The sequence below is a fragment of the Phycodurus eques genome, chromosome 21 (genome assembly GCF_024500275.1).
Source record: "Phycodurus eques isolate BA_2022a chromosome 21, UOR_Pequ_1.1, whole genome shotgun sequence".
Taxonomy (NCBI): Eukaryota; Metazoa; Chordata; class Actinopteri; order Syngnathiformes; family Syngnathidae; genus Phycodurus; species Phycodurus eques.
Window position 1 is genome coordinate 2619649 of NC_084545.1, and position 15831 is coordinate 2635479.

Here is a 15831-nt window from a genome sequence, read left to right on the forward strand (position 1 = left end):
CTATTGCCTTTTAAAAGGAATATTGGTGGTTAATTGTGACATGATGTGGCAAACAGCTGATTGGATGGATCCAAGCACAAGAGGGATTGACGAAAAAGGGGGATTAAAGTAACATGAAAAAAACATCACAGGTGAGAACTTGGGAGTTCTGTACTGTTACAGGATAGATATAATACAATCTTATGAAGCTTAATATTTGCTTTTGTTACCTTATCTAGCCACATTAGTGGGGTAAATATTGTCTCAATGCCGCAGTGCAGTTGTAAACCACTACAAACCGCAACCACAATGCTAAAAACTATCCAGACTTTTTGATATTTGTTTGTGGGGCCCAGCCGCTGTTGTTTTCAGCGAAACTCCACCAAGCCGCCGCGATCTGACCCGCCTTTTTAACGGGGTCAAATGTGCATGGCTGAACAGACAAGATAGTGAGTGTGCCTGTAAAGCCTCAAGTGTGAATGCATTAATTGTATTTATGATCTAAGAAAAGTGGGTTTATTTAAGATGGTTTTCAAACGCGGTCCATCTTGAATATTTCATTCACCCACAGTGGAAAAACATGACATTTATTCATTGTTTTTTTTGTTTTTGTATGTTGTCATCTAAAAACAACACCGAGCACTTGTCTGATCTTAGTGATGCAGCAGCATTATTTGTGTGAAAGCACCCAACTGTGTCGTGTGGAGGAAGAACTCCGCAGGTCATTACTGTGGTGCAGCTGTTTCCCAGGGCCTCGCTGCGGTGCAAACGGACACGCATCCGCAATAGGAGGCGCGCCAACTGAGACGAGCACCTCTTGTGAAACAAATGCGAGCTTGTCAATCAAACGGCGTGACGCGCGCGCGCGCATGTGTGCGTTACTACCGCGTGTTTGGTCAGCTTTGTTTGGGACGGTCTCCTTGTGCACCATGTGTTGTGCCATTGTGGTTAGTAATGTGACTTGTGTCATTTGATGGATGTATTTCCCTTTACTGGCAGTCCCAATTGTGTATTTTGTTTTTGAGGGGTCATGTCACATGAATGTTTTTGAGCAGCGTCATCCTGTTAACAGCTGTATGGAAAACTTCTGCTCTCGTTTGAGTGTCACTCTTAAGTTAATGTTTATTGTTGTACAGCACACTGACATTCTCATTTCCTTACTTCGCTACCGTATAGGCCACAAGTGTCAAACTCGAGGCCCGGGTGCCAAATCCGACCCACCACATCATTTTATGTGGCCCGCGAAAGCGGATCATGTGCATCGACTTCATTTTTCTTGTAAAAATACCAAAATGTCATTTTTTTTTTTGGTACATTTTAGAAGGGTTGTGTGAGACTGAGTAAAGGATGGTCTATTTATTTGTACTAAATGATTGTTGTGTTCACTTCATGCCTGACTAGAGCCATCTAAAACCAAGTATGAAGATGGATTCTCCCCAAAATGCAAGGTTGATCCGTAAAATCACATCCGATGACACAGAAAGTAGAAAGCGCAGGTGTATGAGGTTTCTGTCACCGTTATGTCATCCATCATCCAGATGACAGTCAAGGCCAAAGTGTCAAATTACGCCTTGCGTGTCATCAAAGACGCTTTCAACAGCTGTAAAGGAGTCCATCTTCGAATATCGGCCGCCTCTGCTCTTTTAATCACGCCTGAAAGTTTTGGGTTTCACGCATCAGTCATGATGAGTGCGCCACCTGTGCGCACACAAAAGCTTCTTTTTCTAATACGACCCGAAACTTGGATCATGTTCAAGCCACCCTTGATGGGGTCCCGTGTTTGTGTGCGCGCGCGTGTCTGCTGTCGATTGAGACAGAGGTGGAACGATCAGCACGTGATCTTGTGGCGGTAGAGAAGTCATAAGAGACAGCAGGAGGATGAGACGCACTCACACGACAGAAAGAGCCTGCGATTGCACACTCCCCAAGCGGGTAAGTCGTTTATCGTAGCACGGCTAGCAATTATCACTACTATTGCTCTGTTCAAGTCATCTATGAAGATTGTCATGTACCTTTCGTATCATTGCAGATAACATGGATGACTTCTTACCTTCGCCATATATGACAACAGCAACAGATGACTTTGTCACTGTGAGTATTTAAAAAAAATAAAATAATAATAATATATATATATATTTTAGCCATGCCATAATGACCATATGTAATTACTCTTCAGTCTCTGTATTTGAATACAACCAAGAAATAAGCATAAACAAAATATTGAGTGTAACTAACTTAACCCACAAGTTATGTTGCGGATGAAATTGACCCATTTTAAGTTAAAAGAATATAGTACAAATGCAATGTACATTTTAGCCAGCATAATGATGAATGCTTATTTCACATTAGTTTTGACATGTATTTGAATTCAAAATGAGTAGCTCTAGCCTCAGATTGAATGCAAAATGCTAAATATTGATCGAATGACTTGATCATGGATTTAATGAAGAGATACATTTCGGATAATGAAACGGAACCCGGGCCCAATTGAGAAATGCACCTAAATTGAAAGGAGCCCTAATGAACACCTACAGTATGTGTACGGTGTTTTGTCCAAACATGCTAAAATGACGTGCACTTGAGACTTGCACTGTTCTATAAATAGATGCAAAAGATCGGTTTCTGTTCCTTGAGGCGTAAGCGACTCTCACGTGCCCCTTTAGGCTAACGTTTGTTCTCCAAGGTGAAGTCCCTGTGGACAACACCTCAGTGAAAAATGGATGCACAATTGTGTATTTTCCTGGTGTTACTTTTAATGCTTAGTTCGCAGTGCTGTGTGTATTAAACTGCAACAAAGACAAACAGTTCATTGTCAGTTGCAGCCTGTCTTTTCACTGCGCTGCTTATCTGTGGCCCTCATCTAACCTGAGACCCCCACCCCCACCACCCAAGGACCCCTGAACCCCCTCGACACGCTCCTCTGGTAGCAGCAGGAAGTTCTGCAGCGCAGCAGCAGTGCGGTTTCTCCAGTGGAGACGCCAGCACCTGCACGAGACCCACTCGGTCTACGCTTTCTGGTTAACTACGTTTGATGTCACGTCCACACATCTCCGCCGGGAGCTCGCAACGTGTGCCAGATGCTTTACAAAGACGTACAAAAATACGAACATGCCTGAGAGGAAATGAAAAGCCAAAAGATAGTATCTGTTACACTGTCAGAAAGGTGTGTTCCCAAACTATATGAAGTGTACAAACTGTTGAGAGTGCCACCCAGATGACGCTACCCATGACTGTATAATGTTGTACTCTTGAGTCCGAAAAGGGGCTGCATTCGGGGTCCAATTTACACTAACGGGGTACACAAAAGAGCCACATTTACTTCCAGGAACTTTGAGTTCTTGGTACTTGTAGTACCTGGGCTCCAACTGTTCCGATTAGAATCCACGCCAAAGGTTTTTGGAACTTCTTCATTGTAATTTCCCCCCCATATTAGGATCTTCTTTTGGCTCTGAAAAATATACCGCAGAACTACATTTAGGCAAAAGTGTGATCCAAACCTGCCAACCAACCAACAAACAAACAAAACACAACAACAGTTCTAGGCTAAAGTTCCTGTGTGGTAATTAATGCCCTACCTGGAGCAGAAAAGGCACAAATAAGCAGATGCATTTGGAGTCAATTTCTGTCCCGTAAAGTACCCCATAGGGCTAATGATAGCTCTGTAGCGATGTATTCTGGCTAAAATTCCAGGAAATTTGACTACTTGGTACTTGTAGTTCCCAGAACTAACAGGTGTGGCCGATCAAACCCCGCCCCAAAGGTTCTCGGACTTCTAAAAAGTATTACCGCCTTATAGCGGAGTCTTCTTTTGGCCTGATAAATTACCCCAGGACTACATTTGTACGATAGTCCAAACAAACAATGGTCCCCGACAGTTCATATGGTGGTGTGCTCAGTTCTTGGTATTTGTAATTCCTGGAACTCTTAAAGATTCCAATCAGACCCCCACCTCAAATTGCTTCCCCCTGAGATGGTCCCAATAAAAGACCTCATAGCCAAATGTTGGCAACCGTTCCGCGGTGCAAACAAAAACCACGGCCCTCCAAAAGTTGCTAGTTCTGGTTTGTGTTTTGGTTTGTACCTTTTCCAAGGCTCCAGATATGTAAAGCATTCCTCTCAAATGTATTACCCTGCTTTGGCCATTTTCTCAAAACTCAATTTGGACTATAGTTTCTGTGGTCCAAACAAACAATGACCCTCCAAACCTCCAAACGGTCTGAGTTCTGTGGTGAAAATGAGAAAGTTTACAAAAGTAGAGCTTTTGTACCTGAAAATGTTTTTTTTTTTTCCCCCATTGTTGAGAATTGCTATTGTGTTTTAACAGGAACCTTTTGATTACTCGGGCGATTATGATACCGGCCCCACCCAGATGACCGGCATGTGCGACAGGAGCTGGGTCAGGCAGTTCCGAGGGTGGTACGAGCCCCCCCTCTTCTGGACCATATTCACGCTGGGCGCGCTGGGCAACCTGATGGTGATCTGGATCTACGGCACCGTGCGCAACCGGCTGAAAACCATGACGGACGTCTACCTGCTCAACCTGGCCGTGGCCGACCTCCTCTTCCTGTGCACGCTGCCGTTCTGGGCGGCCGACGCCGTCAAAGGCTGGGACTTCGGCCGGGGTCTCTGCAAGACGGTGTCTGCCGTGTACAAGATCAACTTCTTCAGCAGCACCTTCCTGCTGACGTGCATCAGCGTGGACCGCTACATCGCCATCGTGCAGGTCACCAAGGCTCAGAACTGGAAGAAGAAGCGTCTGTTCTACAGTAAACTGGCCTGTCTGGCGGTGTGGTTCGTCTCCACTCTCTTCGCCTTGCCCGAGTTCCTGTTCGCCCACGTGAAGACCGACCTGAGCGGGTCGGCCTTCTGCGTGATGGTCTACTGGAACAACGCAAACAACCGCACCAAGATCCTGGTGCTGGCCCTGCAGATCTGCGTGGGCTTCGTCCTTCCTCTCCTCGTCATGATCTTCTGCTACTCGGTCATCATCCGCACCCTTCTGCAGGCCAGGAGCTTCGAGAAGCACAAGGCCCTGCGTGTCATCTTCATCGTGGTCTTTGTGTTCTTGGCCTCCCAGCTGCCGTACAACGGCCTACTGATGGTGGAGGCCTCGCAGGCCGCCAACGCCACCATCACCGACTGCGGCGTGGTCAAGCGCTTCGACGTGGCCGGACAGGTGGCCAAGAGCCTGGCGTACACCCACGCCTGCCTCAACCCCTTCTTGTACGTCTTTGTGGGAGTGCGCTTCAGGCAGGACCTTCTGAAGTTGACGAGGTCGTGCACCCGTGGACCGGGCAGAGGCGGGATCCCCAAAGTCCAGGCGGTTCCCAAACGTCCGTCGGTTGCGACGGACACCGAAACTACGCCAGCTCTTTCCTTATGAGCACCATCGCGTCCTAACGAGGGTCGCGGCTGAGCTGGAGCCTCTCCGGCCGACAAAAGGCGAGAGGCGCTTGTTCTGCGCGAGGAAGCCGGAAAACCCAGGCTTTACGCAAGCACGCCCGCAACATGCAAACTCCAAAAAGGAAGCTGGGAATCCAACCCGGAAAATCCCAGCTGACTTCGGGCCAGGCGGGGAACACCCCCGGGCTGGTCAGATGACAAGCGTTCCCGCCAATGGACGATGAAGTCTTCAACGAACCAAGCGTGCATCCTGTTGGGATCGGATAGAGAGCAGGCAAAAGCCAAGCAAACATGCCCACAACGAGCAAACTCCAGAGCCGAGTGACCCGACTTTCAAGAACGACTAACATTACCGCTGAGGAGTTGTGACGGCTCCTCTGTCTCCATCTATATCCATGTCTGCGTTGTACTAGAGCGGCTCCAACTACCGGAGACAAATTCCTTCTGTGTTTTGGACATATAAATAAAGATGATTCTGATTCTGATTCTGATTCTGATACTGCCCCCAAGTGGCCATGTTGCACACACCAGGAGCAGTGCAATGTCCATTGAATTTGATTCTTTACAGTCACTTGTATTATGTCATTACTGTATGTTTTTATGAAGTAAAATAAGAAAGGGTGATATTTCTCTGATTAAAAAACATTCCAATTTGTGTTTTGATTTTTTTTTTTTGGAGGGGGGGTTGGAGGCACTCTTTGACTTTGCACTTTGAGATGCGGAGGTGCAAATTGCAGAAATCACTGCCACGTGGGCCTGGCGACGTGTTTTTTGTCGGCACGCCGTCTCGTGACTGTGGTGAATGTGGTCCAGCTGCAGTTGGGCACATGACCTTGGGAGAACCTTGTGCTCTGCGGTCACCCGCAGTCTTCTGCGCCCGCGGCCTTCAGGTGAGACGGGAAAGTCTCACCGAAGTCTCCCGACGCCGCCGCTTGTCACGAGAGGAAGTCGGTAACAACAATAAGAAGACGTTTAACGGGGGTGGCTTTCAGGCCCCCGAAACTGAAAGTTGTAAGAGTTTAATTATTATTATTAATCAGTTTATTTGAAATTTCTCCTTGCTTTAGTTTCCAGACATCGATGTTATTTTCATCACAGAAGGATAACAAAGGCAAATCCCTCGCGAACCAGCAAGTTCAAAGATGGTCTGTATCGGCTCTCTAAAAAAGGAGAAACTAAAAAAAAATGTATTGAAAAAAATCCAAGATCATATCCTCGTGCAAAATGCACTTTATAGTTTTTGAGAATCTAGGGAAAAAAAAGATTAAACTTCGATTTTTTTTTTTTTTTTTAATGATTGTTGGCAGAACAGGTCACATTGACCCGTGCAGAGTGTTGGTAAGAAATAATCCAAATTGAGCATTATTATCCTTGCAAAAGCAAACTTGTTTACTGTTTTTGGATTCGGATTTTTGTCCACAGTGTCTTGAAATAGAAATAGGATATTTTTTCCAAAAACAGCATTACACTAAACAAAGAAATGAAAAGAATGCATACAATAGGCTGTACTGACTTTAAAATAACAAATGAATTAAGGAAACACGTGTTAATGGGTTTACAACGAAGCGCTCACAATTTACACACACCGGCTTTCTGCGTTTGACGTAATATGACGATATAATATAAATCACTCATTTCTGAAAAAGATCACAAGCGTGTTCGTAAGTCGGAACGTGTCGTCGTCCATCACTCACCTGAAGTCATTGAGCATTATTAGCTTTGGAAAGGCAGCATTGATTGTTGCAGTTGATTCTCCAGCAGCATGCTTGCAGCCTCAGGGTGGCGCAGCTTGCGCAGTCAACAACAAAAAAGCACCATCCAGCACAACACAGACAGGAGCGCCCCCTATCGAGGGCCGCTGGAGCTGCAACGTGTCAACCACCGTCACTAAAACGACCAACAATTAGAGAAGATGGATTGTGTGCCTTTAAACGAATCCCGTGTGTTGGGATGTACTCTTTGTTTCATCACCAAAAGGGAGCGTGGTGAAAAATGTGAAAGGCTCCCAAAGTAGAGCAGCACCTGAAGTTTGGGAACATCCCATCCATCTTGTTGCAATTGGAGAGGGAACCGTGTGTGTGTGTGTGTGTGTGTGTGTGCGCAGAGAAGACTTATAGTGGGGAGCTAGTTTATGTGACCTCTTGAACTTTGAGTGGACCAGCGAAAATCACACAATAAGGGTCAGAAGTAGGGCCCTCGAGTGAATACAAGTGAAGGAAACGTAGCGCCAGCGGGGACCCCCGCAATGGGAACCCCCACCACCACCACCACCACCAAAACACGACATTCCGCACTATCGGCTCGTAATCTCGCTCCCGCGAGCAGATCGGAATTCGGCCCGGAATCGGAGACGTTTCCGTTTTGTCACTCGTTGCTAGTGTGATAAGTGTGTGTGTGTGTGTGTGTGTGTGTGTGTGTGGGTGTCGTTAGTCACTGTCCACGTGCCAGCGACGGCAGAGCGTCCATGAAAGGCTGACAGAATGATTTACGCTCACAGGCCACTTTATTACGTACACGTGCACCATACGTCTATCGGCGTCGAAGAGTACTTTAAAAAGATCATTCTCATATAAAATAAAAAGACAACATGGCACTATTATCCATGATATCATGTTCATGATAATATCAATTCTTATTTATAATGATTTGAACAATACCATTGCCATAGAAAGTACAGTATAATACATTGTATTTGATTTAAATTCAGAACGCAAACAGAGAGGAACAATTTAGTGTCGATAAAAAGCAAAGTGTCGCTCTAAATTCCTTCAAAAACATTGACACAGAAATAAACAAGATTTTAGATTTGAGAAAATATTTGTAAACACATTTTTTTTTGCCGATAAAAATAGCCCAATACGTAAAAGTTTCATGCTAATTCTGTCCAACCATATTGTGTCATATCATGAGATGGTTGTCATATTTAAAAAAACAACCCCTGAGACAATACGTGTTATTAAATGAATAACTTCTAACATATTGTGACGAGGCTGAATTATGTGTGTACCTAATCGAGTGGCCTGTGAGTGTTATTTTATGTGCACTTTCTTTGTCTTGTTAAAAAGAAAGTCACCTATTAACCCAATATGCTATCGTACATTTTTGTGCAGCATTTTAACATGGTATAGTTTGATTTGAATGAATTTACTTTTTCTAATCATTGCCTTTGTTTTTTGATGGAAACCACACGGTTTTAATATCTTGCGTCGAGGCCTGTGGCGTCCATTTTGGCTCAGGTTACCAAATGTGGTTCTTCAACATGTATTTATCGCTGCACAAAGCACACCGAAGACGTTTTCATCCCCTCCCCGTCCATCGCGGCGTGAACGAACGAGGCGTGCGGCCGAGAAAAGAGGACGATCAATAATTAATGTCTGATAATAAAGCGACCGGTCGGCGGGCCTCGCCGCGGCGCTGTCGCCGCGAGACGCCGCGGCGAGGCGTGAGGCGAACGGCGCCGAGGAGGCCAAACAAAAGAGCCGCGGCGTCTACCTGGGCCGCCGCGCTCGCCTTTGATGTGGACCAGAAACAACGAGACAGTTTGATGAAATATTGATGCCTTTTGTTCTCGAACAGCGTCCCGGGGGAGCTCGCCGCGCTCTCGGGATGCGCGTGGCGTGCCGAGCCTCGTGAGAATGGACTCGGCTATTCGGTCCAGGGGAGCGTCATTGGTCCCAATGGTCGTAACGTCGGTGCACGGCAATTGAAAAGGCCGCGGCGTGTTTTGATATGTTGACGGGATTGGACACGACAAGCGGCGCCTCGATTTAAAGGTGACCTGACTGCGCGAACCCGAGATTTTCGAGTTCCGATCCGTCGCTCGGCCGGTTTTATTGGTCTCCAGTTGAGAGCAGAAAATGTTGCAGATCGTGAACCATTTCCAAATGTTTACTTCATAACTAAACATAAAACAGAGAGAATTACATGTTGCGTATTGAACCAAGCCATGAATGCTATCTGACCCAAGGTAGCTGGGTGTGTTTTGTTCCAAAGCTAATAGCAATAGCAAATTTTCCCGACCACGATTTAACACTCCTCTAAAGTTAGAAACCGCAATTATGTTCCCGGGTCAATTTGACCCGAGGCATGTTTACATCTAAAAGTGTCAGAAATGATATATTTTTTTTTAAAAATCATGTTAAAAGATTTGAAAATGTATTTATAAAGACCTACATATAAAATAGTAGTTTTTACATGAGGTGGTTTTGTTTACATTTTCTTATATATTTTAATCAAAAGTGAAGGGAGTAATGTTGCTAAATTAACACGAGACACTTTTTCTGTTCTGGGTCAAAATGACCCGCAGACTTCCATGCATCCATTTACTGAGCCGCTTCTCCTCACTAGAGTCGCGGGCGCGCCGGAGCCTATCCCAGCTATCATCGGGCAGGAGGCGGGGTACGCCCTGAACCGGTTGCCAGCCAATCGCAGGGCACATACAAACAAACAACCATTCAAACTCACATTCACACCTATGGGCAATTTAGAGTCTTCAATGAACCCACCATGCATGTTTTTGGGATGCGGGAGGACACCGGAGTGCCCGGAGAAAACCCACGCAGGCACGGGGAGGACATGCAAACTCCACACAGGCGGGGCCGGGGATTGAACCCGGGTCCTCGGAACTGTGAGGCAGACCCTCTAACCCGTCGGTCACCGTGCCGCACCCGCAGACTTGTGGGGGGGGGGGGGGGGGGGAACAAAAACAAAACAACAATAACAAAATCAAAGATTAGCGAGATCCGCATTAGATGTGTGTGTGTCTGTTAGTCGCCACATTTCAAATGGGTCATTTTGACCCGCAGCATGACAATCGGTTTGACGATGTTTACTTTTGGCAGTGGATTTTTCACTCAAATTGCGTTTTATTGTGAGTTTTTGTCCCAGTTTCCCGACACGAGGCCTTGCCGGCTATCACCGTGTAATACGATTTCACAAAGTTTGAAGGGAATTTGTGTGAAAGTGACCCACATTGAGACACACACACACACACACACACACACACACACAAAATCTGAATACTGATAAGTGCCTTGAGTGCTTTTTGTCTGTTGAACTTACAAGAGCAACACGCTCCAATCGGAGGAGCCGAGGGAGGATTTATCGCGTTCTCTTCTGATAGACGGCGGCCGTAATGACTTCTGTGGCGAAGAAGAAGAAGAAGAAGAAGAAGAAGAAGAAGAAGTTGAAGGAAGTTGGAGTGAGGAGGACGTTGAGGAGCCGCGGGGCAGCTGATAGTCTGGGAAAGGTCTGCCGGAACGAACATGCCTCTTCCTATTGGAGTCCCTTAGATAATCATATTCATACCACACAGGGCTGCAAACCCGCGCTTCTTGTTTCATTATTCCCTTTTAATCCCGCCTGATAAGGCGGGGGCCTTTTTATGATGCCGTCATTTGGAGCCGGCATGAAAAGTGACCCCGCGGGGCGGCGGCGGCGGCGGCGGCGCGCGGGGGAAATTGCTTAAATTGCCCAAGTGGTTACAGTTTGTGCGTTTATTATTTCCCAGGGATGCAAAATTACCCCCAAAATATATTTTTTTTCGGGGGGGGGGTGCGCGGGGCCCTTATCAGCCATTCACACTAATGGCCCACTCGAGCCAGGGGCCAAAACATTAGGGACACCTGCACGTTACAACGAGGCATATCAAAGAATTGCGACTTTGTCAAAGAGCGCAACTCAGTTACGTGGGCAAAAGTATTCAGACACACCTCATGATTTTTTTTCGATAAGTAAAAGTTCAGCTTGAAATATGACATTTTATTCATAGTTATTTCCATTAATTCTTACAATGGCGAAGCTAACATCGCTTCAAATGTCAAACAATGGCCAGTTAATCTTGTTATGCGTGGTGAACAACAGTCTGTGCCCCACATGTTGACTCCGACTTGACTCCGGGACTCGGAACTTCTGGAACCACATGAACTTTCTTCTAAATTGAGTCTTCAGGTAATTTATCCGGGTCAAAAGAAGTCCATGCTAGGTGGGGGGAGACTTTCGAGAGTTCCAGGAAAATTTGGGTGCTGAGCATATCTGTTTGGAGAACCAAGAACTACAAGTTCCTTGTGCTTCAGGTAGAAACATGGCTTTTCTGTTCCGGAAGTTTGATGTTGAACTAGGAGCCTTTGGTGGAACTTTGTCTTTGAACTGCAGGAACGATTGTCTCTATTTAAATCCAGGGGAACCTTCGAGAGGTTCCAAAATATTTGGGAGGAATCCATGAAATTTTACCCTGGAACTAGAAACCTTTGCAGGACCATTGTTGGTGAGAACTGAAAATGTTCCTGGAACTTTAAGTGTAAACATTGCTTTTGTGTTCTGGAAGTGACCGTCGTCGAACGTGCGTCCTTAGGTTCCATCCGGAGTTTTACGCTCCCAACAATCTGGTCTTTTGGTGACTCTGAGAGTCAGAAGGTTCTAGATCTCGACTTAGGACTTATTTCCACATCCTCACATGTGGTTCCACCACAACGAGTGTGCAACTAGCCGCTCGCCGCTCTGACTTTTTGACTCCCAGAAACTACAAGTACCCCCGCGGGGCTCGACGGGTTCCTGGAGCTTGAGGTGCTCCAGCAGACCAAAAGTCACTTTGCTACAATTCCTCAAACGTGAACAGCGGTAAATAACGTTGAAGTTGACGTTTATTCGGTCCCCCGGTTCCTGCAAGCCAAGCGATTCCTTTCCGAGCGGCGTTCACTGTGTCCATCGCGTGTCGTATCGTGGAGAAACGTTGTTGCAAGTATCGATTCTTGCCGCACAAGTGCGCACACTGCGGTGTTGCACAATAAGCGGAATTGATTTTGTTCCTTCTCTTTTCAGTCAGGCAGGCAGCATCAGTTCCATAGTTTGCCTCCAGTCATTTCACAATCCAGCCATTATGCGACCTGATCTCTCATATTATCGAAAGAAAAACCAATTATTGGCGGTAGAATATTGTAAACATGAATTGAAAGCGTAAAATGTATGTCAATTATAAGAAAAAGGTCAATAAAATATTCGGCATATTATTTATGAATATAAAATGTACGATATCAATTATAAAAAATATGATTTCTTATAACATTTAAAATACATAATATAAAAATAGAATAAAATAATGTAAGTAACTCAAATAACATTACAATAAATGTTACAAAATATATTCAAATGTTAGGTGCATGGAAAAATAGTCAAATATATATATTGTAAGTAACATATTAATATGTATATTTATTTGGATTTGTTGTGGCCAGCTTGAGTAAACGATGCTCGCTAACAAGTCAGTCAGTCAACTGACATTCTCGAACCTCCCTGAATATTTTGGGGAACCGACGTAAATATTTGCGGATTGGAGAGAATCCGATGTACTGAACACATTTTATTCGACTTTGCTCGACTTTGCCTCAGAGCGCATCTGGCAACATGAAGCGCTTTAATGGCAACTCTTTCGATTTCAGTGAGCACGCCGCGTTGTTATCATGCCGAACAGGAATACGTGCGTAGGTGCGTGCGTGTGCGTGTCTGTGTATTACCACACGCGCACGAGCCATCCTTACGTGCAGGTCTCCGGGTTTGCAAGGACCACTCCCTAATTGGGGTGAGATGCAGGGCTCAAAGTGAGGATGAGGGTGTGACTCCCCCTCGGAACATCCTTTTTTTCTTCTTCTTTCTCCTCCTCAATGGCTTTGGCTCCAGAGGTGCTTTTGATGTGTGCTTCGGCTCGCCGGCCGGGTCCGACTTTGGAATCTGTTCTTGGGAGAGAGAAAGAGAGAACGGAGGGTTAGTCGCCTGCGGGCACAATCGCAATCCCCGGGATCCTGGCCCCTCTTTGATGGAATACGTTGGGGAACCCCGCTCTCCTCGACCCATGTGCGCCCCCTCCCACCCCACTCCCCCACCCCCGACCCCCCGACACACACACACACACACACACACACTCCTAACAAGGCCTCGACGTGATCAAAATGAGGCCCAGATGAGCACCGGCTGACAGCGGAATTACACCACGACCTTGATGGTCTGCTTCCCGTCGTCATGGTAACCCATCCAGATACGAGCACTGAGTCCATCCTTAATGAATCAATTGTGATTAATTCCACAAATTCAACACACACAAATCTTTCCTTTCAAGTCGAGTGGACTCACTTTGATGAGTTTATTGATGACAACATTGAGGCTCCGATGGATTGATTGATTGATTGCCAATTAGAAAACCTGGGCATTTTCTCAGCGTCACATTTTCTCTTTATTTTAAAAAAACCAAAAACATACAAAGATGAAAAAAGGCTACAGAAGATTCCCACCATTTTATTATTATTATTATAAATTTATTTATGTATATATATATTTATTTATTTATTTTGGGGGGGACTTTTCCATATGGGTCCATTTGACCCCCTGCATGTTTAGTCATTTTAATATGACAAAACACATTGGAAAATATTTTTTAAATTTGTACAGAACAAAGAAAAAAAATCCTAAAATGAAAATGTTTTTAAAAAATATGTATTTTCGAGGCTTTTCATTGTATAAAAGGCTCAAATATTTAAACACTGACAATATAAATAATAAAAGAACAAAACTAAGTCTGTACAAGAAGTTATTTTGACGTTATAAAATGTATAACTTTTTGTAATTTATAACTTTAAAGAACAAAAAATAAGGACATACAAGTATCTTAATGCCAATTTGGTAAAATATGATTTCAATACAATTTGTAGACTTTCAATCATTAAAACGGGTCAATTTATATTGCTTGGACACTGTAAAAGAAAAACATGTACAATAAAAAGAAGATTAGAACAAAAACACAGCCGTAGAAGAAGTTCTCAACTAAGCTGCATTAATATTAGTTGTTTTATTGCGGAGGGTAAAGAACGTATGCCCGCGAGTATTGTCGTATGCTCAATCTGTATATGTTGCCACCGCACGCGCTCCAATAGAAATTGTGCAAACGTTGAGGACTGCAGCCATTACGATGCTAGTTTCGTTAGCCAGTCCGTGGCCTTTTCCCATTCTGTGTTAGCATTAAGCTAGTGGACTTCAATGAGTCAAAGTTGTGAGGTTTGGTGAAATACACGAGGTGCAGTTCTTTTTGTTGTACGTTTAATTTGTCAATAAACTTGGACTGGGAGTGCAAGAAACAGCTCGGAGACTTTTTGTTGACGATCTGCCAAAAGTATCGCTTCTTTTTGTTTTTTGTCAAGTTCGCCGCTTGCAAAAGTAACAGTTGACCACACGCACGCACAGATATTGAAATCCCGCTTAACGCATTCATTTTTGCTGGCAGCGCTGCATTGATTAGAGGCGCAGTAAAGAGGTGTGTTAGTGCATCATTTCCCTGTCCATTGATCACGTCTATTGATCAGCGTGCTGCTGCGGGACCCGGCGGCTTAAAGGGAGACGCTTTTTCAATATTTGCCCTCAAATTGCGCCGTCGTCATTGACCTCGGGGGCAAAAAATAAAGCCCGTCGTGATTACGAATGATTATTTATTATGTTGGAATCGGGGCAAAATTTACTGGTGAGAAGCGGGTGTTTTTGATTTGGAATTAGGCCACATATTTAAAAGGATGTTATATGAATTATTGCTATTATTGAACTCAACCTTGAGTTCTTATTGAGGTGCACGAGAGGGATGAAATATTAGAAAAAAAAATGTTAGAAACACTGAAAAAAATTAATGCTATGATTGTCTTGATAAATTTTTTTTGTTTTTTTTGGCGCAATTCTTGCATTCGTTTCCATTTGATCACTCTTAAAGTGTGGTTGTGGCGCACAGGCTCCCTCTAGTGGTTGGTGACGTAATCACTACTTCAGTACAGTTCAGTTATATTTATCTTTTAAGTTCAATACGTTTGCAGTTCATCTTTAAGAATGTTTAGTTTTTAAACAATTATCCGGGTACAATTTCATTTAACTTTTATGTGTAATACATTTTAATGTAATCATTATGATTTTTTTTCCCCCATATTGAAGCAGGCTGTTCATATTCAACCTGTACACAATGGAACAGTGGTTTGCAATAGTATTAAAATAGGTAAAAAAAAATGTTTTTTTTAAATGTTGGTCATGACGGTGGTACTTGGTGAGCAAAGTATTTAAAAAAAAAAAACTTTTTTATTTTTGAGCTGCTACTTCAAAAGTTGAAGAAGTACTGCATTAGTGCACGTGCATGTCATGTGACTTTAAAACTGAGGGTTTATCCAAATGTCCAGACTTCATAGTGTTGTTTTATTGTGGGGGGGGAATAAAAAAGTTGTGAGTGAGTGGAAGCAGAAAAGGGAGGTTGAAGGGGGGGCGCGGGGGGGGGGGGGGGGGGGGTACATGAAATGTAGTGAGAAAAAAACGGAGGGCGGTGTGGAGTTGGAGGAGGGAGGAGTCAACCGGGAGAAGGAGCAGCTGGAGTTGCACACTTCGTCCTCTCTCCTGGAAAAAAAAAATACGCGCACTAAACGCAACAACACCAGT

At 44.5% G+C, this 15831-nt stretch overlaps 1 protein-coding gene across 1 annotated transcript; it reads left to right on the top strand.

Moving 5' to 3' along the window:
- The first annotated feature begins 57 nt into the window (after positions 1-57).
- Positions 58-6025, top strand: ccr9b (chemokine (C-C motif) receptor 9b). Its single transcript, XM_061666695.1, has 3 exons — positions 58-1911; positions 2009-2070; positions 4304-6025. The coding sequence occupies exons 2-3, from the start codon at positions 2014-2016 to the stop codon at positions 5360-5362; spliced, it is 1116 nt and encodes a 371-aa protein (XP_061522679.1). The 5' UTR covers positions 58-1911; positions 2009-2013; the 3' UTR covers positions 5363-6025.
- The last annotated feature ends 9806 nt before the right edge of the window (positions 6026-15831 follow it).

Coding starts and splice junctions, on each gene's coding strand:
- ccr9b (XM_061666695.1), top strand. CDS start 2,014: ATGGATGACTTCTTACCTTCGCCATATATGACAACAGCAACAGATGAC. Junction 2,071..4,303: donor CAACAGATGACTTTGTCACT/GTGAGTATTTAA, acceptor GTGTTTTAACAG/GAACCTTTTGATTACTCGGG.